The sequence below is a fragment of the Peromyscus californicus genome, unplaced genomic scaffold (assembly GCF_007827085.1).
Source record: "Peromyscus californicus insignis strain IS unplaced genomic scaffold, ASM782708v3 Scaffold_5__1_contigs__length_169319896, whole genome shotgun sequence".
NCBI lineage: Eukaryota > Metazoa > Chordata > Mammalia > Rodentia > Cricetidae > Peromyscus > Peromyscus californicus.
In genome coordinates, this window is record NW_026294573.1 from 84,687,578 (window position 1) to 84,714,907 (window position 27,330).

The 27,330-nt window shown below is 41.8% G+C and overlaps 1 protein-coding gene across 1 annotated transcript in view; it reads right to left on the reverse strand.

Moving 5' to 3' along the window:
* The window catches only part of Pappa (pappalysin 1), a 246,389-nt gene that overhangs the window by 187,682 nt on the left and 31,377 nt on the right, over positions 1–27,330 (reverse strand). The window contains exons 2-3 of the mRNA XM_052717315.1: positions 23,398–24,460; positions 2,779–2,924 (exon numbers count right to left, since the gene is read on the reverse strand). Coding sequence (XP_052573275.1) covers positions 2,779–2,924; positions 23,398–24,460 — 1,209 coding nt within the window. The remainder of the gene's footprint in view (positions 1–2,778; positions 2,925–23,397; positions 24,461–27,330) is intronic.

The following is a 27,330-nucleotide window of genomic DNA, read 5'->3' on the forward strand; positions in this document are numbered from 1 at the left end:
AAAGATTAAAACTTTAAACACTGGCAGTGTTTAAGAGAAGGTTAAAATTCGGGTATGAGAGCCTTGTAAGTGGAGACGTTAAGCACAGAGCAGTGTCTTATGAGGAAGGACAGGGCTGTAGTTCCTTGTAGAGTTGGAATGGTATGTTCAGGGTGGATGTGAGACAAGTTTTATATTGGACTGAATTTCTTGGTCTGTCCTCAGCCTCATAGAGTCTCAATTCTGAATTGCTTGGAGACTTCTAACACAAAGATAAAGATGTGTGTGTGTGTGTGTGTGTGTGTGTGTGTGTGTGTGTGTGTGTGTGTGTGTGTGTTGAGAAGGGTAGGCAGAGGCAGGAGAAGAAGAGAAACTGAATTGAGACGGGGAATCTTTCTCAATTATTTTCTGTCAATCATAATCTGAAACATAATCCCTTTCCCACCCAAGTCTTATTCCAGGGATAATGGAGTAACAGCAGGAAAGGAAGAGTAAAAACTATGGTTCCAATAAATTTAGTTTGATTGAGGCTGCTGCCCAGGAATTGCTTATGATCAGCCACTTTGGTGGTGAGCTGGCAGCTTGCAGGCCAATGGAACCAGCATGACATTACTTGCAATCCTCCTGCCTCACATGGCTCTTATGCTTCTGAGAAACTGGCTTTGTTTCTCTAGGAAGCTCTCAACTAAACAACTACAGCAGTGCTATGTCCCATGGTCTCTCCATGAAGCCGTGCAGTTAACAGGGGGGCAGGACCAGCCTAGGGATGGTGATAAGAGAGCTGACTTAACCGTCCAGCTTGACTCTGTTTATTCTACCCCAACTGACCCTTTCCCACAGAATGACAGCCCTTGGCCCCAAGTCCTGTTTCATTGCTTGTCTGAAAAGGTGAAATAGCTTGAGCCTGACATCATTCTGAAATACTATAACATGCTATGGATTTACAGCCTCCCCTATTCTTGGCCCTGATCCAGGCTCTGACGTTCATGAAATCATCGGGAGTATTTCTCTCTAATGTTAGAAGCCCACTGTTCTCCTCCCCAGATGCTGATCAGGAGCTCTGGTTGCTTTTGTTTCAATAGGAGCAAATTTCGCAGCTTAGAAGGACACTGGGAGGTCATCTAGTTAACCTGCCTCTTCAAAATGTTAGGGAACAAATCCAAGGAAGGAATCTTGCCTAAGGCCATCTTGCTAAGGATGAGAAAAACCATGCCTTTGGCTTTAGTCTAGTATCACTTTCCCAGGACTCCCTAAACAAGCGATAAAGGCAAAGCATTTTCAGATTTGCATGAATTGTACAATTTCTCCTGCTCAATACCTATCTGTGTCTGAATGTCTGTCTATCCTTCTACCACTTATCTCAGATTTCAGGGTTTCCTGATCTAAGCACCATTGACGTTTTAGAGCATCCAATTCTTTGTTGGGGCCACTGTAGAATATTTGGCTTCATTACTACTACTCACTAGATGCCTGTAGCATGCCCCATGTAATGATCAAAATTGACAAGAGTCTCTTAGGGACTAGACATGTCTCCGTTGAGAACATTTATTTATTTTTGTATATATCGCTTAGGGGGAAAAGTGCTCCTTTCCTCTCTTTTTCCCCCTCCCTCTCCCATCTCTCTCTCACACACACACTAGCTTCATTCCCCTAAAAATAAGAGAGAACTAAGCCCATGATTTGATTTAGCACAGCTTTCTTCAGCTGTTTTCCAGTTGAAGTTATAGAATTCTTCATCTTCAAAATACCATAGATGAAGAGCAGCTACTAGACTCAGAGTTTACTATAGGGTGACCATGCTGGCCCAAGAATGCATCCAGTACTGCCACTGTGCTGAGTCCTGGAATTTTCAAATCATGAATCTCACTGAATCATCAGGACTCATTGTGATAAATAATGGGAGCATTTTATTGAGGGAAAACTGTTAAACCCACTGGACTGCCTTGCTCAATGGAATATTAGATGGCAATTAAAACAGAAAAAAAAATCTTTAGTGAAATGTAAATAACCCAGAGTGATGCTTTTCTTTTGTGATTTTAAGTGAAAAAAAATGTAGGACAGGAAATAATTGTATAACTCCTGGAATATGGAAACATATTTCTAGCCTAGATCATCAAATGAAAAGGAGATTTGAAAATTGTGCCTATACTATAGTTTCAAATCTATATAAGCAAAAATTGCCTCTAACATATTTCTGTGCACTGGACAAGAATATGGGGAAAAAACTCAGACTGGAATTTTTTTTTTTACAATCCCTGTTTCAGAAATGACTGCCATTTCTGATTTTCAGAGATTAGACAGTCCAAACTGATGTGTTATGGATATGCATAACTTAAATGTCATGCTGCTAGTAGACAGAACATGGCTGAAGAAGTCCCTATATATTCTATTTCTGTTGCTTCTTTGGTGTCTTTCAGGATTGCCTTTAGCCCCACTGTGGCAGGATAATGTGGTTAGCAGGGCAAGAAGTATGCATGAATTAGGCAAAGGAGGTACAAGAAGAATGCAGTTTCTGGACTGTCAGAAGCTTGAGCTCTGAGGGTTCCTCGCTGATGTGCATAACTTTGGATAAACCCTGCTTGCTCTCTGGATCTCAGGAAAGCTAGTTCCTTCAGAGTATTGCCACGCCATCAAAAATAGTGTCAGGGATACCCGCTTTTTTTGTGAATTAGACAAATAAATGAATTATTTCCATTCCTACTGCTACCTGCACCATTAGGGTTGTCCTGACTTCTTCCTCACACTAAGATCCACGCTGTCTTGCTCTGAGTTACTTCTAAAGGAGCATCTAAGACTCACCCAAGTGCATTAGGGCCTCCTTGTCCCATGGCCAAGTTGCCACTCCCGCCAACTCCTCCTCTGAAGAGTTTGCAAAGAAAATATTGAGATGTGTTGATCCATCCAATCTAAGAATGTTCTTTAGCTCATTGACATCCAAGTAGGCTCTGAAACACAAAAGAAAACTTGGCTGTTATCACTGTACACCAAAGATAGTATTCAAATAATAGGATCTCCCCCACATGATCAGGAGCTCTTACTGGACACAGCATCTAAACTCTTCATAAGCACCATACGGTTGAACTTCTATAAAAATGTTATATTATCCCATTTTACTGAAAGGAAAACACATTAAGTTTATCTATGAATAGCTGTGTTCACTTTGGAATCTAGATGCACTAAGAACCAATGCTCATATTTCTAAGGACTGTTATTTTGTTTAAGGAGAGGGTCACATAATAGAAACATAGAACAAGAACACAGAACAAGGGTAAGATAACATATACTCTGGTCTTGACTTCTCTCTCTCATTCATTCACTATGGGCCTTGGTCATCTACTTGGAAAATGTGGGGCTGTCATAGGTGTTTGTGATTTCTACATCATTCTTGTAAGGAGGCCTTATGACTTTTTTAAAGATGAGAAATGTATAGTCCAATGTTTTTAAATAGGTTACCCAATGATACTGCACCAGGGTTCAAGGTAAATGATGGATTGCTTGGAAATGTATTTTCTTTTCACTGAGGCATCATGCTGCCACCCATCGATCACTCTGCATTCTGTAAAACTCTATTTTATTATCTCTAAAATAGACTAAAGATGTTGTGTTTGGGGTTGCTGTCATTGAGGTGGTAATACCTCAGAAAGAAAAGAACTCTTCATGCTACAGTAATCAGTTCTTCAATTCAGAGAGAAATTTGTTGGTAAGGGAGCCAGGAAATGAGAGAGGGAGAAGAGAAGGAGAGAGAAACAACAAAAAAGTGAGAGTGAGGGAAGACAGAGAATGAGGGAGAGAGAGGGGCTTTGAAAAAGGAGACTTGTGTTCTATGTACTCAAGAAACAAGAATCTACTCTCGGTGGACTCCCACACTACAGCAGAAACACTATGTGTAAGAGGTTGCCTCTGCTCTCTGTTTGGGTTAGTCACAAGCATTCTGTGCTCATTTCCAAAGCTACCCTCTCACGCTTCTCATCTGCCACCCTGCTCTTCAGGAATTCTTGTGAGTAGCTGACAGTCCTTGTTGGGTGAGGTTAGAAATGTGTTCATGTTTTTCTGTGTACATACACCATACACCACCTTCTTAGGGCAGCAGCATATAGAGAAGGTGCTTTGTTCTTCTCTTAGTACCTAGCATTTGGCTGAGGGTATGTATGCTGTGAGACCTCTGTAAAAACTGGTAGAATTGAATTTAAATTGTCCAATATGGAAGCTAAAATATCGAGGTCCTGGTCTCGGGTTCAGTGATTTCTGACTCAGAGGCTGCATTTGCCTCATCTCTACTCCAATCTGAAATAGGATATGATGTGTGACAGCTACTGCATTCTGGCCACTCCCATCATAGGTCTCTACGAGGCCAAACTTCCATAAGATCATCAATTTGATGACTTGTCAGAAGAAAAGATTAATGGGGTAGGAAACACAGGCTCATAGTGGCTACTTCCAGGGATATTGTTGTAAGCTAAAATATTGACTCAAAATCTTGCAATTGAGTGCCTTTCTCTAGGGACCACATCTAGCTTCTTCTACTACAGGCCTCATGAGGAGTTCAAATAACTCTGATATCTGAGATTGGAATGAGGGTTGAGAAAGTCAGCATTTATTGAGTACTTGCAGTATGCCAGTGTGCCAATTGGAGTGCACATGTCTCATTTCTGGCACTTCAGTGTATAGCATGGGTAAGATGGATTACTCCCAAGCTATGCAACTCCAGGTTTGAATCCAGATCTTTTTAATATCAAGGGTCTGTGGGCAAATTACTTACCTTCCTTTGTTCAAGTTTCTTTATATAGAGAACAAGAATGATAATGGAACACCATTCCTAGAGTTATTCAGAGGATTAAGGAAGTTAATAATGGAACTGGAAATGAGTCTGGGTGATGACCGGCATACAGAGAACCCTGGTACAGATTAAGTAATTTTCATGTATCCCCATCTTACAGATGGAGGAACAGGGGTGCAAAGGTCACACAACTAGTTACAAGGCCAAGTGCACTCTATGCATGCCTAACAATTCCCACTTCCCCTCTCTTTTAAGTTGACCCCAGCCCACGAGGAATAGAAAAATGATGCAGAGAGAAGAGTGAAAATGCAGAGGAGCCCAGATTTGTCTTGGAGCAACCCTTTCTACATTGTCTTTGCTAGCTGGTTTACCCATTTCCCTCAAATGATCTCCCAGGCAGAGAAGACAGTTTATTAGAGAAAGCCACCTCTCTGCCCCTACACTCTGAGATGAAAAAGTTTCACGGACGAAGACACAGGGGGAAAGAAGACATTTTAATTGGTTGTTTATTCAGTGGTAATTGCAGAGCCAGTCTTTTCAAGAGGTGGTATTCATCCTAGCCCAAAGCAGAAATGTGGGTTGTTGGATCTTCTCCCTGGCTCACATGCGGGGTTTTCTCATTCTTTGGGAAGGCTCCATCTCTCAAAAGGAGTTAGAATTTACGGCAACTGGCCAGGCTACTGGCCCCACTGGCCTTTCTCCTCCCCGTCTCTCTTGTTGCAGGGAATCCACCCAAAGGAAAAAGTAGCTTTGTTACTAAAAGCTTTCCCTCTGTCAACAGAGGTCTTCCACCAGTGTGGAGCTAAGCTGGGTGTCTCCCAAAGGCATGTGGGGAAACCTTTGAAGGCAGTAGTCTGTGTGGGTCTTTATTATCTCCATCCTCTTATCTCTTGAAGATGATATTGTGGTTTTCATCTTTTACCTTAAGCAGTAAATAGAAGAGAAGGCACCAGAGGCAGAAAATTTAGAAGGAAGATTGTAGTCTATGGATATTTAACCTGAATGAAAGAAAATTACTTGATAAGGCCCCTTGACTTTCTGTTTTGCAACTATGGAAAGAGTAGCGGTTATAGTTTGGATAGGAAATACCCTACAGGCTCCAGTGTCAACACTTGACCTTTAGCTGGTGGTACTATTTGGGAATTTTTGAGAAGTGAGGAGACTAGCTGAACTAAGTTACTTGAAGGTTATAACTGGTCTTGAGTCTTTCTCTCTCTCTGTGCTTCCTGTTTCCATGAGTCAAACAACTCTCTTCCACCAACTGTCCTCACTGCCTTATGCTCTGTCTAAGCAGTGGGTGGCCGGACAACCTGGACTCAACCCTCTAACACTATGAACTACAGTAAATCTTTTTTCCCATAAGCCGTTTCTGTCATGTATTTTGGTGACATCGATCATAAGAAAGGCAACTAACACATTAGCATTGTATGTATATTACAAATCTGTGAAATTTATTGAAAAAGTAACCTATACCTCCTAGAGAAATTGATCAAACTCTAAACAATGGTTATTAACTTGCATGCAAATACTCTACAGTGATGGATAGAGAGACCCAAGTCTGTAAACAAGTTGCTGTAAGTGTCTGAGTATGCCAGCTCTGAGACAGGTTAGGACGATGCTAGCACACAGCCAGACAATACTGCTCCTCTCTTTGCCTCTTGAAGTGAATGAAGCTGGCAGTTCCCTTTTGCATAGTTCTCCCAGTCTGTTTCCAGTATCTCTTCCCCATTATCCAAACTTCTTTTTTCCCTTGGAATCTCAACCATGCAGGATCTCATGGTTTCCTTACCCAGAGCCCCCTGTGTATTTCCTAAGTTACTCCTTAAATACGTCTGTTAGCTTCCGTCTTTGTCTCCCAATATCCCTTCTTGAATGTTAATCATGTAAAATCTTCCCTCCTTAGGAAGGAGGTCTGGTACTCCATCCTGACCACTTCCAACTGTATTTCAGAGATCTGAGAAACCACCTCTCATGAGTGTTGAGCAGACTAGAGACAAAGTGGGTGATACACCTAGCTCAATGCATGCACATGGCACTATACTAAACCTACAGGGCACTTATTGGTTAGTGTAGGCTACCTGCATTACATTAGTTAATGTTGTGACTAACACTCTAAATTCATCATTACTAGTAGCTGAAAATGAGAATACTGACCCTATTTTTAATTCTAATTTTTATCATTCTGTTTTGTGCTTTACTTGTACTGTGAGCACCAATCTCATCCATTGGACTTTTAATAGTTATGTCCAAAATGATAATTTCTGTGGCTCTTGAAGCCTTTCTCAAAACATACAGAGAGATTTCACTCAATTGAAGCTTTTGGGCACTTGTCTTTTAAATCACACAGCATCAAACCACAGTGAGCAAGCATAGGGCTCACTCAATGAAGTGAGGTGATTTGTATGAGGTCACATGTCACCAAGAAAGAGAAGTACCAAGCTATGGATCTGTCTCTTCTCACTTATTTCCATCTGATCTTAATTTTAGCCCCTTTCTGTTTGTGAGTGACGTCAGCTCTTGCTTCAGGTAGAAATCATTCCCTTCCAGGGTGTAGAGCTTAGAAAGCTGACCATGGGAGGGTGGCAGTCTCCATCTCCCTCATCTGGACACATCCATGCAGAACTTGCATAGATATTTAGCCACATCTCATCTCACTACACACAGCCTGCTCTGTAGCTTAAGACCTGTGTCTGGTCAATGAGCTTGTAAACCAGATTGCTGCTGTCCAGCTCACAGCCAACTAAAAGCTAAATGCACAAGAAGCACACAGACACATATTTAAAAGGAAAGAGTTACAGAATCTTCACCTTTAAGAAATGCTTTCCTGAACAAGTTGAGACCCTTATACTTTTGATGGCAAACATTTTCATAACCTTATATTACAAAGAATGAGAGCAACACAGAAAGTTCTTGAAGTGTTCTCCAGCATAGTTGACCACAATCGCACACAGGCCCCCACTCTTGCCACATCCTCCATCTTTGCCAAAACCCCACTAACAGCACAAGCAAACAGAGTTGTGGAAAGTGATAATCTATACTGCAATGCCTCTGTTAAGCTTAGGTCCCCTCCCCAAAGCTATTTCTCAGCAGTGGTGTCTGTGTTTCTTTCTTTCTTTTTTTCTGCCCATCTCATGCACCTGGATTCCACAGTGAAGGTTGTGGGTCCCCTGGAATGTCTGTTTCAGGGGGCCCAGCCCTGATTGCCAAGGCACCCAGACTTTAGCCCTTTGCCAGAACTGCATTTCAAAGCCGTGAGTGCAGTCCTGGAGGGAGATCAAAGCTCTCTCTACTCAACTGTCATTAGAATATTTTCTTTATGCATCTCACTTGCTGGTTAGTGCCAACAACATATTTCCTAAACGTACTGGCCTGAGATGGTACAACTCTGTAATAATCTGAATGAGAGTGCTGTCAGGGCCTGCTTTATTGAAAGACAAGCAAAAGGGAACCACATTCAAAATGCAAAACAACAACAAACTCCTTACATGAAGTCATGGGAAAAGGTCTGGGAAAGACCGAGCTCCTTCGGTGCTAGAAGCTCAGTACCCTGGAACACCAGTTTGCCTGTTTGAGAGAAGAGTGGTGAGAGGCATGGCTCACAGGAAGCCCAGGTCAAATCTCATGTGCTCTGATTTCTATTCAGATTCAAAGCAGGTCACCTTTCAGCGGACTTCCTCTGTGCACAAGTGAGAATCTTATTCTCCTCTATTGCTCCCTGGGCCTTTGATGGGTGCAGGCTGGTCACAGAGGATGGTGCTGGACATGTGCAGGTGACCTCAATTTGTGGAGCATTTGTCTGAGCTGAGAGTGGGCCAAGCTAAAAACAGTTCTTTGGTTAAATGAAAAGGTAGCAGATGGCTATTTTAAGACAGAGACAGAGGGATTCGAAACCTTCTTCTGTGCAGTGGCCCTTTGACCTTGAACACGAGGCTCAGGCTCTGCCTCTCAATTTCCTCACCTGTAAAATGGAGATTATAAAATCTGGTGTAGATAGGAGGATCTGAAATTCAGTATGATCGTGCATCATAAAGTGCCTAGAAGCCCAACCAACTCACGAAAAGGCCCCAAGATGTATTTTTCTGTTTTGAACTTGCTACTGGGATTAAAGGAAACTTGCCTCAGCTCCCACTGCCTATTGGGCTTGCATTCCATCACTGGCTCTGGCTCTGGCTCCCATCACTTGAGCAGTGTGTGCATCATCCTTGCTCCCACTATGGGTCACCCTGTTTCTCCAACTCACCGAACAAGGCCCTGTCCCATCACTGTCCAGTCCAAATTCCAATTACAGCTTGCCATTTCCAAGGATCCCCATGGATTCATCAACCACAACTTCACTTTCAGAACACACCAGACCATTTGAAAATGATTATCAAATATAAAGATCAAAGCTGTGCAAGGCAAGTCATCAAAGCAAGATAAACCTCAGAATGTTTATTGCGTCCATATTCTTGTTCCACACAACAAGCTTTCTCCAAGCTGTGATCGGTTCTAAAACCTGAATTTTGTACTTAATCCCAAGGGCCCTAATGATCTGGAATTTATTTTCCTGCTTAGTTTCATCATTATAAATGGCCAAGTTTGCTTCTCTTCTTTAACAACACACTCTCTTACACACACAGTTCTTGGAGGGTGTATTAAATTCTTGGAATCTTGAATGTTTGCTTTCTGAAATAATAGCTTTTATACAGAAGTTTGACCCCTAGGCAAGAAAAATATAACAGCAGCAAAGATAATTGAAAAACTGGTTATTCTTTCATTCATTTATTGTACATGACATTCTTTCATTAACTCCTCAATTTCCGCCCCTTTTTTCCTGTTTGTCTACCCTCATTCTTTATTTCCCAACTTCCTTATTCTCTATCCATCATTCATTCTTTCATTCCCATTTTCATCTATCAACATTCATTGAGATACTATCGTATACTATGGTTAAACTGGTCATAAAAATATGGGAAAAGAAACCATTTATACTGTAATAAGCTAGAGATTTTATGAATGAAGTAAAATAATTAGATGATGATGATAATAGTAACAAAAGCAACCTAATGAGACAATTAACATCATTTAGGGTGTTTTCTACCTTCTAACCCTGTTGATACACTTTCAAACAGATATTCTTTTGAATTTAAAAAAAAAAATTGTAAAGTCTAAGTGTGGTTCTCTCCTATGTACCTGTGAAGAAACTATGACCAGGTGAGATAACACCACTTTTCTGAGGTCTTTCTACTTATAAGTGTCATGATGAGTCCATGATGAATGCAATGGGATAGGGATGGATATTTGTATCAGAGGAGGTGTGGTACTGAGTCTTGGGTGGGGTGCCAAAAGGGGTAGATCAGATCCTTGGATTATTTTTTTTTAATGAGATCAAATTAAGTCAAGATTGATAATCTTCATGAGAAAAAGAAAGCATTCAAAAAGGGGGAAAGATGTCACTGATTGTAATGTCTCTTATATCATAAAAGGTAGTAATAAGAACTGGAAAAGAATAAAAGGCTCCATTTTTATGATGAATACATTTTATTCAGAACTACACAGCTGCTATTTTTCTCATTGGGCTTTTTGAAAATGGCCTTTAGAATCCACTTGAGTAGAAGACATGTATAGGGACACCTAGTTGTTAACCAGTTCAGCTATACATATTTGATTAATGTGCATCATACCTCAGGACTCAGGCCTATCCCCACCATTCCTGGGAGCCATCCTGTGCTCTCTCAGCACCCAGGTCTTTTTCATATCAGCACTTATCCACATAGCTATTTACTTATGGGGAATTTCAACATGGATAGGTTCATATCTGGCCATGTGTACTGTTAAGTGTTGTATATCCATGGCTCAGCATTGCTCACAGTAGGTAAATGCTCATTCAGACATACACAAACAGTCCTCCCTATAATATTTACTTATTGTTAGGCAATATTTCCTTTAATAGTCCCAGGAGCTCAGAGTTTACTGATCTGCAGAGTAGCCCATAAAGCATGAAATATCCCTGGCTACACAAGAAAGCCCAATACCTTGATGCATAATAATATGCTTTAAAAGTGCCATTAGAGGAATATGACAATTTGTGTCAAACTACTACTTTCACAACAAAACCATAGAGATCTAAGATACACAGCTTTCTCTTCCCACCATCTAACTTCCTTCCTGTAGAACTCAGACCACAACTGATAAATAGTACTACAACTGACCACATTGAAAGAAATATGCATAGCTCACTAATGGCCCTGGGGTTTGTCTTTCTCATTGAAATACAATTAAACAAAAACAAATTGTATATGTTTCATAAGTTGAAGTAGCCATGTTGTTTTAGGTACAAGAGGTTTTCAGAGACTGTATACTTTGGTTCTAATTTTAGCTATGCTTACCATATAGCAGATGGAAAGTCTAGCTAAATAACACCGAACTTAGGAAGATAAATCAAGAATTACATCATCACCAATGGTTGTCAATATGGCAGCATCTGGAATTTATTCTGGACCACACTTCCATATGAATCACATAATCTTAGGCAAATAACAAATGTATTTTAAGTTAGTACAATACAATCACAACAGTAGGTGTAGATCTTTCTGGGTGACCTTTAACAAACCTAATAACTTCTCCAGATTGTGTCTTTCCTGGGGCTAAAGCAGAGATGACATTCACAGGGTCATGTGACAATAGAGTTCAAGTTCAAGAGAAAGAATACTGAAGAAATGACATGGTATGTCAAGCTGTTTGAAAATATCATTAAATTCAAATTGATTTTTGGAAAGAGAATGCTACATTTAGGACTTGAGAGGAAATGAAATAGAAGACATGAGCACTTCCCAGGTGTCACCGTTGGGCCCAAGGAATTGATAACAGGATTTTCAATATGTCATCTAGCATAACTTCCTTCACTGGTGTACTCAACACATTGTACCCAATTAATCATGGGATCCAACAAGTCCTTTGAAAGTAGAAACTGTCTCTTATTTCTCTAGTTCCATCAATGTCCATGTGTGACTTTATCTTTGCCTTTAAAGATATCAAATCCTTCATCTGTACCCTTCATTTCTGTCCTTTCCTAGTCAGCTTTGTCTCTAGGAGCAAGAACTGCAAAACATGATTTGAGAATATCTCAGTCTAACTAAGAGTAGACCCTAAAGCCTGCATTTTACGTACAAAAAATTTTAAGGAAGGGCCAAGAAGTGTCCGACTTTATGCTGGCCACTGTGTCACTGGCAGAACCTACATTCCTCCTTCTTTGTGTATGGCCAAACCACAGGCAAATTGTGTTTTTCTACATGGCATCTTCTTGGGAAAAGACTTCCTTTATGTATCTCTTCCACCCTTTGTAAGATGCTGAGACACTTCATGCTTTTGTGGTGTTCTAGTCACTGTTGCCCTCTATGACCATAAAAATAGTTCAGTAGTCAGAAGTCAAGTTCAAGGCTAAGGGCTGCGGTTGACTGTCTGAACTCACAAAAGACTAGAATCACAAACATCAGAAACTGAAGATGGAGTCTGTTTTTCCTGCAGTTTTACCACCAGACCACTAAAACAACCTAAGGCACAGAAAAGAGAAAGACAGAGAAGCAGAGGATGAAGGGAAAATGAGCAGGCTCTCCCAAACAGGGACAGGAAAGCTTGTGCCACTTACGCAAACAAATCTAGAAGGAAAAGGCCTCTGTTTACACATTAGTTCACTGGTTTGGTGTTTACAGAAAGTGAGAGCAGAGGTGTGGAGGTTCCCTCTGAGGTGATAGGAAATGACCAGCAGTGAGTTTGAAGGGTCAAGCTGAGCTGCGATCCATTTAGCAAAGTACCCCACTAAAATGAAATAGCCTGTTGTCTGTGGGTCCAACCTTCCCTCGCAGCCTCGTTGGCTGTGTTTCCTAACTGGAAGGGAATTTGACCAAGTTCTGAGGCTGTCATGAGCTGTCAGTGTCACCAGTGGATCGAAAAAGGGAAATGGGAGTGCTGAGTCTGCCAAAGTGAGGATGGAAAATCCCCAATAGTCTCCCAGTGGAGAGAGGCCTTCCAAAGGGCACCCAGTCTACCCATCTGTCCAGGGAACTGGAGACGGGAATGCACATTGAATCTAGAAAAGGGGTGAGAGAAGGAACCCCTCAGATCCTGGCACACTGGGAAGCTTCCCAAAACTGGGCTACCCATGGCCAGGAGGCAGCTTGCAGGATATGGTACTGACTACATGAGGGACACCTTTCTGGCCTTCAGTTTCTCTCTCCAGAAGTGGAGCACATCATTAGTATTTAGTATGCATAGGGCTTTTAGAATTTAAAGAAAAAGTCTAAAAAAATGTGGAACTCATAGCAGTGAAAACCAAAGGATAGCGGTGATGGATTCAAAAGTCTCTGATTCTTATCCCAGCCTTGAAATTCTAGTAAGGAGTTTCAGGATTGAGCAGCAGGTGAGAGTGTGGAGTATGAAGGGCGGACGTCGGAAGATTTCCCAGGGAAGGAAAATCCCCAAACAACAGCTGCAAAATCATTGTTACTTGTTGTGCTCACATCACGTCAGGTGCTGCTCCAAAAGGTGAATAATATGTGGTGGCACTTCATCAAATCTAAAGCACCCAATGAAGCAGACTAAGACTGTGTTGGCTTGGTGAAAGCACACTCTGAATGAGCTTGCTCTCCCTAACTCGCAGTGGGGAACTGTGCTGCTTCACATAACTAACTGTTTTGAGCTCCCCGCTAGCCTCATGTTTTGGAGCCCTGGATAGACTTTGTTAATTCCAATTTCTCCGGCATCCTGCTTTCAGCGACTAAAATGACACATACAGTGTTTGAAGGTGGAAACTCTGACTGAAGGTTAACTTTACTCAGTAGAAAAGCTTGAAGAAAACCCAACATTAAAGTAGAGAAAATTAGACCAGGCACACCACTGCGCCTGCTCATGTTCTTTGTGTTTCAACATTAAAGCAAACATGGTCAAAACATCTAGTAACTTCTACCAAACTGGCCTGCGCCTCCTTATGACCACTGCCAGCACTGCATGGGATGGTTTATGAGGCGATATGTCTTCTAATACAGCTAGACATTTGGGATAATTGTCAAATAAACTAGTGTACAAACTCGGTAAGTTTGGTATAAGTGATGTGGTCTTTATATAACAGTACCAGTTTTGTGGCTGGTCCTTAAAAGAAAGTATTTTAAGAATGAAAGCAGTCTGGGTAAATGCTCTCGATTTGTATACTGCAGTTTGTTCCAGTCTTTGTTATGAGCCTGCAGGAATGCAGTCTCTGGGAAATAAGAGCTGACAGGAAGGCAGTGGTGTCGATGTGTGCATGGCAGGAATGGGGAGAACATCTCTAATACCTACTATGTGCCAGACTCCAAACCAAGTGTTTCACACTGGTGACTTTATTTATGTTTTATAACATGCCACAGGATAGCTGTTATCACCCAATTTTAACAGATGAGAAACCCACAACTCTTACTGAACAATGAGCCAAGGTCAGACAGCTAGTGCAGAGTGGAGCCAAGATTCAAACCCTGGTCAGTCTCCAACATGCATATTTTTTCCACTACACCAGCCCTGACTCCTGTTATTGCTGTAATGAATATTAGTCACGTTAAATAAACCCTGATATTCTGATTATAAGATTCCAAGCAATTTCTCTTACAGAATTACTGGAAAAGAAGGAGCAAAGTTACTGAAAAAAAAGAAAGAAAAAGAAAGAAAGAAGGAAAGAAAGAAAGAAAGAAAGAAAGAAAGAAAGAAAGAAAGAAAGAAAGGGAGACAGACAATGCCCCTTTTCTTTTGCAGGCTGGTTAACTCTTCCCACGACTCTCTGTAATATTACTTTTATGTGACCCTCATGGCCACATAAAATATGTGACGTGTACCATCAGATATTATTTCTTTTAGTAGATGTGAAAATGGAGACTCAGAGTTTAAGAGACTGAACCAAGATTGCATAGCTAAGAAACTTTCCAGCCAAGGACACAATGTGTTTCCCCTGAACTTTTATTTCTTCCTAAGTCATGCTGGTTCTTTGAGTTGTTCATTGAGAAACAAATTTGAGCACCTACGCACACGGAGTACCAACTAGACTTAGCCTTTCCTTGCTCTCTGACTCATCTTCCCAGGTCAGCCTTAGTAGCCCTACCCACACAATCTGTCCCAACTAGGTCCTTCCTGTCATTGCTAAGCCCGCCCATGCTTTGAACGTCTTTTGTTCTTGCCACACCATGAAGATTTCTCTAAATTCTCAAAACTAGAGTGGTTCTTCCTTTTCTCAGAAATCGTGGGAACTTATGGCCTTTGTGTTTCAACTGGTAATTAGTACTCCGCCTTTTTGCCTATCTCTGAAATTTTTTAATGGGACTCAGAAGGGGCTAGTAGAGGAGATTGTTGAGGACTCAATGAGGTGACTTAAAGACTTAGCTTTTCTTATGAGATCTCCAGCCATGTTGACTTGACTTTAAAAGCCAACAAAGATCTAGGAGAATGCCTTAGTTACATTCAGTAATAATAGTAAGAATAATGAGAAAGCAAAGAATGGGCAGAGAAGATAGTTTGTCCAATAACACGCTTATTCTAAATACATGAGGACAAGGGTTAAATTAAAAAATCTGGGTGTGGTAGTATACCCTTGTAATCCCAGTGATGGGGAATAAGAGACAGGAGAAGCCCTGCATCTCCCAGACAGGCCTATCTAGACCACTCAATGAGTTCCAGGACAGGGTGAGACTGTCTCAAAAACAAAAAGTGGTTGGCACCTGAGGAATGACACCTGAGCTGTCCTCTGTCCTCTACATGCTCATGTATCCTCACACATATGTAAGCCCACACACATACTAAAAAAGAAACACATCCACAAATGCACACACACACACGCACCACATGTAACACACATGCATACACAAGCATACCACATGCATATACACACACTCTACTCCATACACACACACCACACACACACAACACCAAACATACACACTCCAGATATACACCACACACACTACACATACCAGACACATATATATACAACACACACACACCATATGCACACAACCACTACACATGCATGCACATTAACATGCCCCAGATACAAACCACACACACACACACACACACACACACACACACACACACACGTAAACAACGAAACTTTTCCATATGAGCCAATAGTGTCAAGATGGTTGCTTTGATCCATTTAGTCCATGTAAATAGATATCCATGGATGCTGGTGTAATTCACATGATGATGGCATAGTCTGTGAGCTGGCGGTAGGGTGAGGAGGTTGGAAGTTCCAAAGAAGGCAGTTGATAAGTTTGCTAGGCCATCATCTCCCAGGGAGACAACCACAGAGCCGAATGTCAGTTGCCTTCCTGGCTTATCTCCACCCTGGGAAAAATGATTGAAGTTCACATGCAATGGCTATCTCTGACTGACTGATCACATAGAAAGGCTATCCATGCTTACACAGAATAGACAATCCTACCTTGGTGCTGTGGGGTCTTCCCTCCTAATAGTGAACTCAGTAGAGTAATTGCTGGTCAGTCTTACCAGGTAGGTGATGCCGAAAGGGCAGTGATTGGGCCAGCAAAAATGGAATATGAAGCAAAGATATATTGTTAGAGGAAGCAAAGAATGGAAGTGAAAAGGAAAATTAAAGGATGCAGAGTAAGCATGGAAGAAAAGAGGATAATATTGGATTATGAAGTTCTCTGTGAGAAAAAATTGAAACTTCCTTACTTCACTTTTGGGATAGAAACCATCAGTGGATGGTCTCATTTGCTGTGCCTTCCTGTCCCAGTGGCCCTCTTTCTTACTGATTCTGCCTGTTTCCTACCCTCAGCATGGTTTGGCTTTCTCTCTGCTCTGGATATCCTGTCTGCTCATCCAGATGCCAACAGCTGTTCTGTGCCCCAGGGAGGTAGGTCTCTGTAAGTTATGTGAGTAGGTCAGGAGAGAAAGACAACATAGATTTTTAATTTCTCTAGTTTACTTCTCTGGTCACAAGGCTACTTTCATTTTTCTAAAAGTCATAGCCAGAGCTAGAAAACCCTTTCCCTCCAGCCCTAGTTTGTAGGTACCACAACTGCCCACTCATCTTACCCCTATAGAAGAAAGGTGAAAATCTCTCTCCATGTTTGATAACCCTGGGATGAAGAGCTAAGGTTGTTTGTCTTCTTAAATACTGTACACAGCATTGTAAGTAGTTGTTGCTTCAAAATCACCCCTCCTTTAACTCTCCTTAATTATTCTGTTTGAATGCACCATCTGTTTCCTACCAGGACCCTGACTGTTACCTCTCCCGAGTATGGCTATTCCTAGATACTTGATGAAATCATGGTTCTCCCAGCTATCTGCCTTATTTTTTCCTACACAGAGTAAGTATCTATATTTTAAGTCCACATATCATATGGGATGCTTGGATATGACTTTCCCATGAGACAGTATCCTTCGATGATGAAGAACATCTTCAACTGATGAATAACACGGAGACAGACAGAAGCAGATATACCCAACAAATAACTGTTAGACCAAAGAGAAATAGTTCCCATGTGGTTCCCAACATGACTTGAAGGAAGACCTCAGGAAAGTGTTGGACTATCCAGGATTTACTTTAAGACAAGCAAGGTCACCTTCTCTGTTATGCTTTTTAATCTCAGCCTGAACATGGTTATCAGTGCCAACATACACACCTGTGCTGATGGGAAATCTACTTCCCTGTGAGTTGGGACTTTACTAGAAGGACCATGACAACTGGAGATGACATCATCTCATTTCCAAGCTGCTCCTGGCAGCATTCTGTCCCAGTCATGACTTCAAAATCTCAGACTATCTCTGCTCCCTTTGGCACAGGGTAGGCCTGCATAGAATTTTAAATGCAGGTATCATGGTCATGTGGTTCTAGCCATATGAAAATGCTCACCTCAAGGCCAAATGTCTTACATTGGTTATATTACACAGCTCCTCATCATCCTGGCCTCCTTTCTCAACATCCTTAGTAGGTTGTCATTATCATTTTGTCTTACTGAGAAAACACAATGTCAATACTCCTCTGATTACTTTGATGCAACCATAGAAACAATAAGCTACCATTCAACTCACAAACTCACTATTCTATTACTTTTTAGCCCCCACGCTCTTTGAGAGAATGGCAATAAAGTTACAAGGACATAATGTGAGATGGCAGGTGGCATATCTTGATGGCTGATGAGAGCATTAGGGAGATGCTGAGAAGCTAGGTCAGGAATCAGGAGTCCTTCTTCCTAGGCTTTACCACTAATGAATGGACTCCAAGCCTTGACCATTTTTCTTTTGTGGGGCATTCAGCGGTTAAGCTCAACAATCTCTGAGGATGCTGCCATGTTAGATAGTTGATATCATTTTGATGTCCTCTATAGCTCCTTTGTTTAAGTAAGTGAATTCTTATAACACATACCTTCCTGAGATCATGCACCAAAGGGACCAAAGGCTTAGGAGTTTCAATATGTCCAAAACTTATACTTCTCTGATAAAGACTGGCAATTTTCTAAGAGTTATTACTAACAAATTTTATTTTTATATAGGAAGGAATGAAGGAAATGCTAAACAAATGGTCTGCAGGATGAAACACTGCCAGTCAAGGTAGACTGTTTCATACAAGGACATGGAATGGAACCCAAAGTATAGAAATAAAAAGCTATTACTTGGAAACTGTGAGACATCTCTGTCATTGCCTGATAATTTGAGAGGCATTTCACTATCATACCAAGTCATGAATTCTGCCTGTTGCAGAATTATTATTGTATTAGTTTGTGCCATGTGTGAAATAATCTTTCCTTTTGTTATAGATTGAGAACAGTGACTTAAAGCTAGCTTCCACAGTGCCAAAAGGTGTTATTATAGCTGCTAGAAGGAAAATTCTTCAACCATTTTACATAGCTGTGAACTCTGTGAGCAACCAGTATGGCAAGAGATGAACATGGGTGTGTAACAGTGGTATGGATGATAGGGGAGAAACCAACTACTTTCTGATTAAATTTAAAGCCCACTCTACAGGATAAAATGCCAGATTGGTATTATAACCATGCCCAAGAACTCATGGCTGTGGAGCTCATAGGCCATAGGGATGAACCTACAATTACTATTTTACTAAATGGACATAGTATCAAACAGTTCTCAAATCAATCTCTCCCTACCCTTAGATTTGTGCAGCTCTAGAACCTTATCAGAGAAGTTTCTTTGTGCATTGCAAGGAATTGAACACAGACACTCATAATTGGCCAGAGTACAAATAATTGTCTATGGAAGGGTCAGCCATGAATAAGGGCTTTCTATTACACCCCCTCTCTAAGGTTCAGGGATCATCATAGAAGAGGAGGGGAAGATCGTAAGGCCAGAAGCCAAGGAAGACCAGAGTGAAACTGTCCTAGGAGCATGATAGGACTGTTGCATTCATGAACTCATAGTAGCTATCTATGGTTGCCTCCATAGCTGGGGAGCCATTCACAGCTGATTAAATTTCAGGGAAAAGAGAGCCGATTTTCTTTAAGGGTATGACTCTTGTCAGATCAACACCACATTCCAGTGAATGTCAGCAAATCTGTGAGTACATGGCCAGCACAAAATGGACTCTGTGGATTTAAAAAAAAAAAAAAGGACAAAGTTGGGAAGGCGTAGGGGATGGATCTGGGAGAAGTTAAGGGGATGAATGGGTGGTGAATATGTTCAAAACACATTGTATGAAATATGAAAATTTCAAAGAAATAATTAGTGTATTAAAATAGAGAGGAAGAAAATTGGTCCAGCAGTTAAGAGCACCTGCTCTTAGAAATGAACTGAGTTCAGTTCCTAGCATCCATGGGAGACGGCTTACAATTGCCTGCAGTTTTGATTATAGGGAATTTGATGCCCGCTTCTGGACTCTGTAGGCACATACACACATGGTACACACACACACACACACACACACACACACACACACACACCCGCACTAATTAAATACATTTAATTTTTAAAATAGTCAGAGAGAGAGAGAAAAATAGTAATAATAGACATACAGAAATAGAGATAGTAGAGATAGATTGGAAGAGAAAAGAGGAGAGAAGGAGGAGGAAGTGAGAGAGAGAGAGAGAGAGAGAGAGAGAGAGAGAGAGAGAGAGAGAGAGAGAGAATTCTGGATGAGTTTTTTTTTGTTTGTTTTTTGGCAGCTCTTCCTTAGAACTCACCTAAACAACGTCAACCTGAGCTTCATGGCTTCTGCTCCAATTGCCTCCTGGCTTTTGTTTATTTATTCTTTCTCTCTTTTCTTCTTTATCCCTTCCTTCCCTCCCCCCTCTCATTTGTTCAAAGTCACAAAGTGAGTATTTCTCTGAAACCTTCCACAGGTTTCTCTCTGCACACAAGGGAGCTGATTCAGCCAGAACCCAATAACCTCAGCTTAGTCAGGATGGCACAGGGCCTGGTGGGGCTCACCCTGGGCACACAGCTTTCCCAGGCAGCAAACCAGCAGACCCAGGCTCAAGTGGTCACACTGCTGGCACATGCCTGTGCACAGACATTTGGAGCATGCAGTCTCATGATGAGAAAAGAGGAGGCCTTTGGAATCTGCCAGTGTGGCCTGCTGAGTTGGAGTTATCTGGAACCTGAGGCCCTGTGGTCCCTGTTACAGTAGCGTGGGACTCTGAAAAGGCCACTTGCTTTTGGTTCTGACTCCATTATAATGACCACACTTCTCCTAAAGCTTTGTAAAACTACCCTGCCTATTACTCCTGTTCTTCAACGCTACCTAATTGTTCCTCGGATTTAAAGATAGTCCCATTCAATAGTTTTAGAGTTAAAAAGCCTAGGTTTGAATCCAAGCCTTCCACACTTTAGCAGGATCACTTTAAATGTTTCACTTCATCTTTCTGAATCTGGAATTTCTTTAAACAAAAAAAGGTTTGGGTACCTGCCTTCTCAACCTTTGGCAGATGCTGAATAAAGATTTGTCACATGAATCGAGAACGGTTACTTGAATCGACATGTGGGTGACTTTCAGCTATCCTCCTTCTTCTTCCTATGGACTCTGCCTTTGAACATAGGTATTTTATGTCAGCATGGCATGAAATAGTAGAACACTTTATCCTGATCACAGAAAACCTGCATTTTCCATTTGCCTGATGATGTTACTGAATCATGCATATTGCGCTCTCTAAATTCCATTATTCCCCATCACTCAAATGAACATACTAGCTCCCATCTAATCTCCCTTTGTCAAGTTCAATGTCAGGGCTCAAATGTCAGCAGGGGTGACCAGAAGGAACTAGCCATACACTAAATCTCTCCTTGTATGCTGCACAAGTCTGTAACAAGTGAGAGTCCAGGAGCCCTTCCCACACGAGCAGGGTGAGCTGCCCTGCTCTCTAAACTGCTTCCAGGCAGGGCGTTCTGCCGCCAGAATCTTCATTTCTCTGTACATAGGTATTTTTGCCTATGCAGGGAGGCCCTTGCTCTTTTGAGGGAGACAGAGAAGTGTCAGCAGAAAACCTGCAGAGGTCGGCAAACGTGCTGAAGCCATCAGCAAGTCCAGGGTCCTGTGTGTTGGACAGAATGGAAAAGTTTCCCATGAACCTGAGAAAAACAGGAAAGTAGTTGCCAGCCCTTTCCCTGACTTCACACTGAAGGTCCCATATGAAATCTGGTTTTGGGTTGTGTGTTGGGATTGCAGGTTATAGTCAACAGCCAGGGCAAGCAGACCTCCTTTCTCCCTGCTTCTCAGGAGTAATACAAGGAAAATTGTCTCTTCCTGAAATGTCTTTGTTTCTTCCCTAATCCCATCTTTGATCAATGTCAAAATTATATCTATTCTTTGTATACACACACTCTGCGTGTGTGTGTGTGTGTGTGTGTGTGTGTGTGTGTGTGTGTGTGTGTGTGCGGACAAGCAGAAAACAGGGATAATGTCTAGTCTTTTACTCCATTATCCTCCACCCTGTTCTTTGACACACTCTCTCTCACTGATCCAGAAGCTTACCATTTCACTAGGCTGCCTGACTAGAGAGCTCCCAGAACTTGCCTGTCTCCGCCCTCTATGGCAAGCATTACAGGCATGCATGACTATGTGTGACATCTACATGAATGCTGGGGATTTGAACTCAGGTCATTCTGCTTTCAAAACAAGCATGCTTATCCATCAAGCCATCTCTCCAGTACCTTCTATTCTTTTTGGTGTTGTGGAAAAGAATTATTGTTTTATGTATTTAAGATTTAAAACATGTTGTGATGGGATACAAGCGGATAGAAAAGAGGTTACCATAGTGAAAATAACAATCATATCCATTATTTCAAATAGCTACCTTTTGGTTGTGGCTAGAAAAACTACAAACTTGTTTTTGTTTGTTTGTTTGTTCGCTTTATTTTTTAGCATGATTACTAAGTATAGTGCATATTTATTATCCATAGCTCTCAAATTGCATGTTAGATTTCTGGAGTTCCTTGGTTGTGCTTCGCATTATGCCTGCTTTTGAAGACCTTGGTGGAATTCTACCTGTCCCTAAGAACTCCCCAGGATACATTCAAGGCTCCAGGCACATGATTTGAGTGGTAGACTCTGAATACCACTCCCCCTGTCCTTAGATAAATTTATTTATTGAGAGCTAGTAATGTTCTGGCCACTGATGGAGAGATGGCATTTTGTATACCTTCTCTCTGACCTCTGCAAACTCGAAAAATTATCACTTCCATTTTACAGATGCACAAAGAGCCTCTAAGAGGTCTCCGAGGGAGGAACTGGGATCTGAACCCAAGGTGTCTGCTCCTAAATGACCTTAGATATACCAGCTCCATACCCACAGACTGTGGAAGATTTCTGTATCGTTTTGTGCAGCATGACAGTCACAAACCCCATGTAGCAACTGAGTAACAAAGAAACTAGCTTTTATTTCCATATGCACGTATGTATACGTGTGTGAGCATGTGTGTGTGTGTGTGTGTGTGTGTGTGTGTGTGTGTGTGTGTGTGTGTGTTTTGCTAAAGACTGAATCTAGAGCTTCATACTAGCTAGGAAAGTGTTCTACCACTGAGCTATAAACCTACCCCTCTTTTTATTTTGACATAAGATCTTACACGCTTGCCTAGACTGACCCTGAACTCATTCTGTAACCCAATCAGTCCTTGAACTAAAATCTTCCTGTCTCTATTTTGTAAGTAGTTGAGATTATAGGCTTGAATCATCAGGTGCTACTGGTTTTATTTATTTATAAATAAAATAAAAGTAATAAATAAAAATGTAAATGTAAAATAACAAATAAAAATATAAAATAAACAAAAGTAATTTTATTTACTCTTAACTAAGTTAAATTTTAATAGTAGCCTATGGCCTAAAGCTACTGGATTGGTTGGCACAGATATAACCAACACTACCATATATAGTACAACAGCTATTTGCATGCAGTGCATGATGCCCAATTTAAACCCTGAGCTCCTTGAGAGGACAGGGTTTTGAGTCCTTCTTCGTGGTCAATAGTAAGCACTCAGTATGTAGTCTTATAAAGGACTACACATGTATATAGTCCCCCTTGATTACCTTAATATTAGACTTGTCTTGATCACAAGCCTGCTGCATGAATTGGAAAAATGTCACAAACCTCTAGGAAACTTAGCTGTCTTATCTATGAAATAAGAACATAACAATCAGTTCTCAACCAGACATCTGCCCAGGAACATCTTACCTGTGTGGAGAGTCAGGATCAAAGCATGTCTTAGTGACATCAGTGATGTCTGGGTCACAGCACTCTCCACCATCGAAATTAAACCTTTCGTAGTTGCAGTCCATGTCACAAACACCGTTCTGCTGCTTCTTCATGAATGCGGGATAGCGCAGCTGGCGGCAGTCCCCGCCATCATGGCCAGTCAGTGTATGGTTGCATTCAGGGTCACACTTTTCATCGCCGATCTTGCTGATGTCACAGTTGGCTAGGATGAGGCGGTGACGCAGAGAAGAGCTGTTTATCTCCAGCACCTCCAGCTCCCAGGAGATGTTATAGTGCTGGAAGGCCTCAGCCAGCTGCTGGTGCTGAAAATCAATCTGCTGCTGGCTCACAGTCGGGTTCTCATGATCGTCATCATGGATGTTGACCACACGATAGCGCACCACCTTGGGTCGACGGAAACTTGGGAGCTGGTTATAACTGGAGATGACTTCTGTGTTGTCACATAGCGTCTGCCCACAAAGAGGGGGCTCTAAACTAGTGTCCAACAGGAAGCTGTGGGCATTGCTGAATTCCACGTGGGGGCTGTTGCCATCCTTCATGGCAGACCAAGTGCGCTTCACATTGTCCCAGTTCTCCTGGAGGAGGAGCTGAGGTAGAGGGGTGTGGAGGCCATGGGTTTCCATGTCAGACAGTATCTCTCGCTGTGTCCTGGCTATCTTCCATAGACTGAAGTGCTCAATGTTGCCCCGGAAGTTGTGATTTTGAGCACTGCCCCCTAACATGAGCACTTTACACTTCTGGGACAGTGGACTGAATATGCCACCAACTTGCTCCCCAGAGGTCGCCACCTGGGCACCGTTCATATAGAGCTTCATCAGTCGCCCATCGTAGGTAGCAGCTAGGTATACCCACTGGCCTGGGAGGTAGCTGCGATGAGCATCGATGGTGGTCACTTTCCTGGCCCGGTCTGTCTTCAAGGAGAAAAAGTACCGTGGGTCTCTGTTGCCTTGATCACTGATGGTGTGAATGCCCACGACCCATCCTCGGTCACGCGAGGTATAAGAACATTTGTCATACAGCCCTATGTGGTCCCAAAAGAGAAAGATGAATAAATAAAGCATGGAAGTAAGTGCAAGTAAGTTATTTTTCTCTGATAAAATTCACATCAGAATAATTTAAAATAGTTGTTCTCAAAAAGTTCTATGACAACCCTGCCTGCTACTAATGTAGCCTCTGGGACCACCCCAAGTGCAAGGTAAGGGCTAGAGGAACTGACAGGGCAAGGGAGTTGGATTTGTCAATACCGCATGGCAAGTGAAGGTTTTACTTTTGTTATTTTGAATATGGAGTATGTCGGAATGTTTCTGTTAGAAGAATGAGTATTTCATCATTCAAAAAATAAAAAACAGAACAAAGCCCAAAACCAAAAATACCAACGATAATAAAACCTAAAAACCATTGGTTTTACAAAGCTGTTATTTAGGAAAGTATATTTTCAATTTAGGAGATGATTTTAAGTGAAGGGTAATATAAAAGGTGATAGAAAATCAGTGGGAGATGATAAGGAAGATTCTTATTTAGAAGGGCTGTCTCTAGGACCATCACCATAATTTTGAGTGTACAACTGCCATTAACAGTCATTGAATGATCTATACCATGGAATTGTGGGAAAGATTGCCCTAGAAGAGTAAAAGTCAAGGGCTAGGAAGCCAGTGCTTCTGTCTCTCCTATGAGTCTTAGCTAGCCCCAGCATGAATTCTAAAGAGAAGGCAGACAGTGAATAGCTGAACTGGAAAGATTTCTGAAGATCATAGCCTCCAACTCTTTCAACTCTGGCAGTAGTGAGAAAACTGAGACACAGAGAACAGATGACATTAATGGAGTTATACAGGATCACTTACAAATCTCCCAAGAACCCAATGCTCTTTATCTAACATTCTCTTCTCTGTTGTGTGTGTGTGTGTGTGTGTGTGTGTGTACTCACACATATGTATATGCCCTTTTAACTGTAATCAAGTATAAAGTCTAAGTCTGTATAACAGGCAAGGCATCATGCTAAAGTCTTTATAACAGGCAAGGCATCATGCTAAGGTCTTCATATGCATTAGCTTATTGAACACATAACATCCAGAGCAGTGATATTAAATTTCTCATTTAAGCAATGGTGAACATGGAAATTAAAGGAAGTGAAAAGATGAGTATGAGGTCAGCTGGTTGGTAAGTGGATCCTAGCTCTATATGACCTTGGAATTAACTGTCTCATATGCAAGTTGCATAACATTTCCAACACTAACATTACCAGGGATTTGGACTTCATCATCTACCAAGGAAAGTTGGAGGTAGTTATCACGAGTTTCAGTTGATCTTTAAGGACATTTAAAGACAGACATCCCTTTCTAGAGATCTGGAAACTCCAATAAGCTGCTGGACAGATTCTCCATGTATCTGATTATCTTTGTACTCACCAGTCCCCCATCCCCCAGCCTTTCTGCAATATACCCACTGTACCTTGGCACAGGCAAAGCTTCTGGATGATGAAGAGGATTTTCTAATTACTGTGTATTTTAAGTGTCAGATGCTGTATGAAGCCAGGTGAGAGGAGAAAGAAAAGGAAACAAGAATGAATAAAGGATGCTCATTTTGGAAGGACAGTCCCTACTCTCCCTGGAGAATAGGTGCGGTCACCGTAACTCTGACTGTGCATCTGCCATTAATACTCATCAAATGAACATGGAGAATATCCAGCAAAATCAATAGAGGAGGCCCACACAGTCTTTTTTCCCTTTGTGGGCACTGGGGCATTAGCATCTGTGCAAATGTCTATGTTAGCATCTGACATGGCCAGCATTTTGGCAGAGGATCTAAGCCCACCCACTTCTTTCTTCCCACTCGAAACCTTTGCAGGCAGTGGACAGAGTACCCTAACACAGTCATTCCACTTCTACAGTCTGGGTGACATTGGCAGTGTAGTAAGCACCTCTGGCTCTTATTTGCATGAAGTTTTGTATCACACAGTTAGTCCATGGCTGATTTTATTTATTACAGGCTTCCTCGTGACTGACACAAAGCACTTCTTCCGGGGGGGGGCACTTCCTGATAGCTCTGTGAGTAGGGGTCACAGAGAGAGTAGAATTCTCTCTACTGGATTCATTTTGCTTTCAGAAAACAACGTCGAATCTCTCACTCTGGAGCTGCCTCTATCCATCTCCTTGTCTCTTCTCTACTAGACTGGATGGTTCTTGAGAGTAGTGACCAGTTTGCTTATGTCTGTAACCTGTCTAGCCTCTCATTACAGTAGGCGCTCAGGATGCATCCCATGAATGAGCACAGGCATATATAATTCAAAATGGAGTATGTAAAAAGGAAGGGGTTTTAAAGACACACAGAATTGAAGGCACTAATTTATGTCTCAGTTTCTAAAGGACAAAGAAAGTCAGAGGACAGATGTGTTTCTACTGTGAAGGAAGGGGGAGGAACTTTGGGCCCAGAGTAACCTGTTTTGACTCATGATGACAGAAATTACAGGCCATATGTCTGGGACAAAATCACTTCATCTCTGTGGACCCTGATTCCCTCATCTGTATCTCTTTTTAAATATGCTGTCCTACTTGAAAGACATAATGGATATAATATTCTTGATATACACAGGCTATCCAAACAAGAGTTGGTTTTTAAGATGCTGAAGGGACTGGGAGTAAATTAAAAATGAAAGAGTAGGAAATAAGAGGAAACAAAATACAAAGTGGACAGAGAAAGGGTGTAGTGGGTAGCCATTCCAGCTTTGATCTGGAAGTTCCAACCCCCATTGAGACTTCGGCAACTGTCACGCCTACAAGGCGGGGCCAAGGGAGGCGCCGGGGGACCGAGATCTGGATCGGCGGGCGCTCTCTCTGTTGCGGGACCCTGGACTGGAGAGGTGGACCAAGCAGAGCTCCAGAGAACACCGCTGGA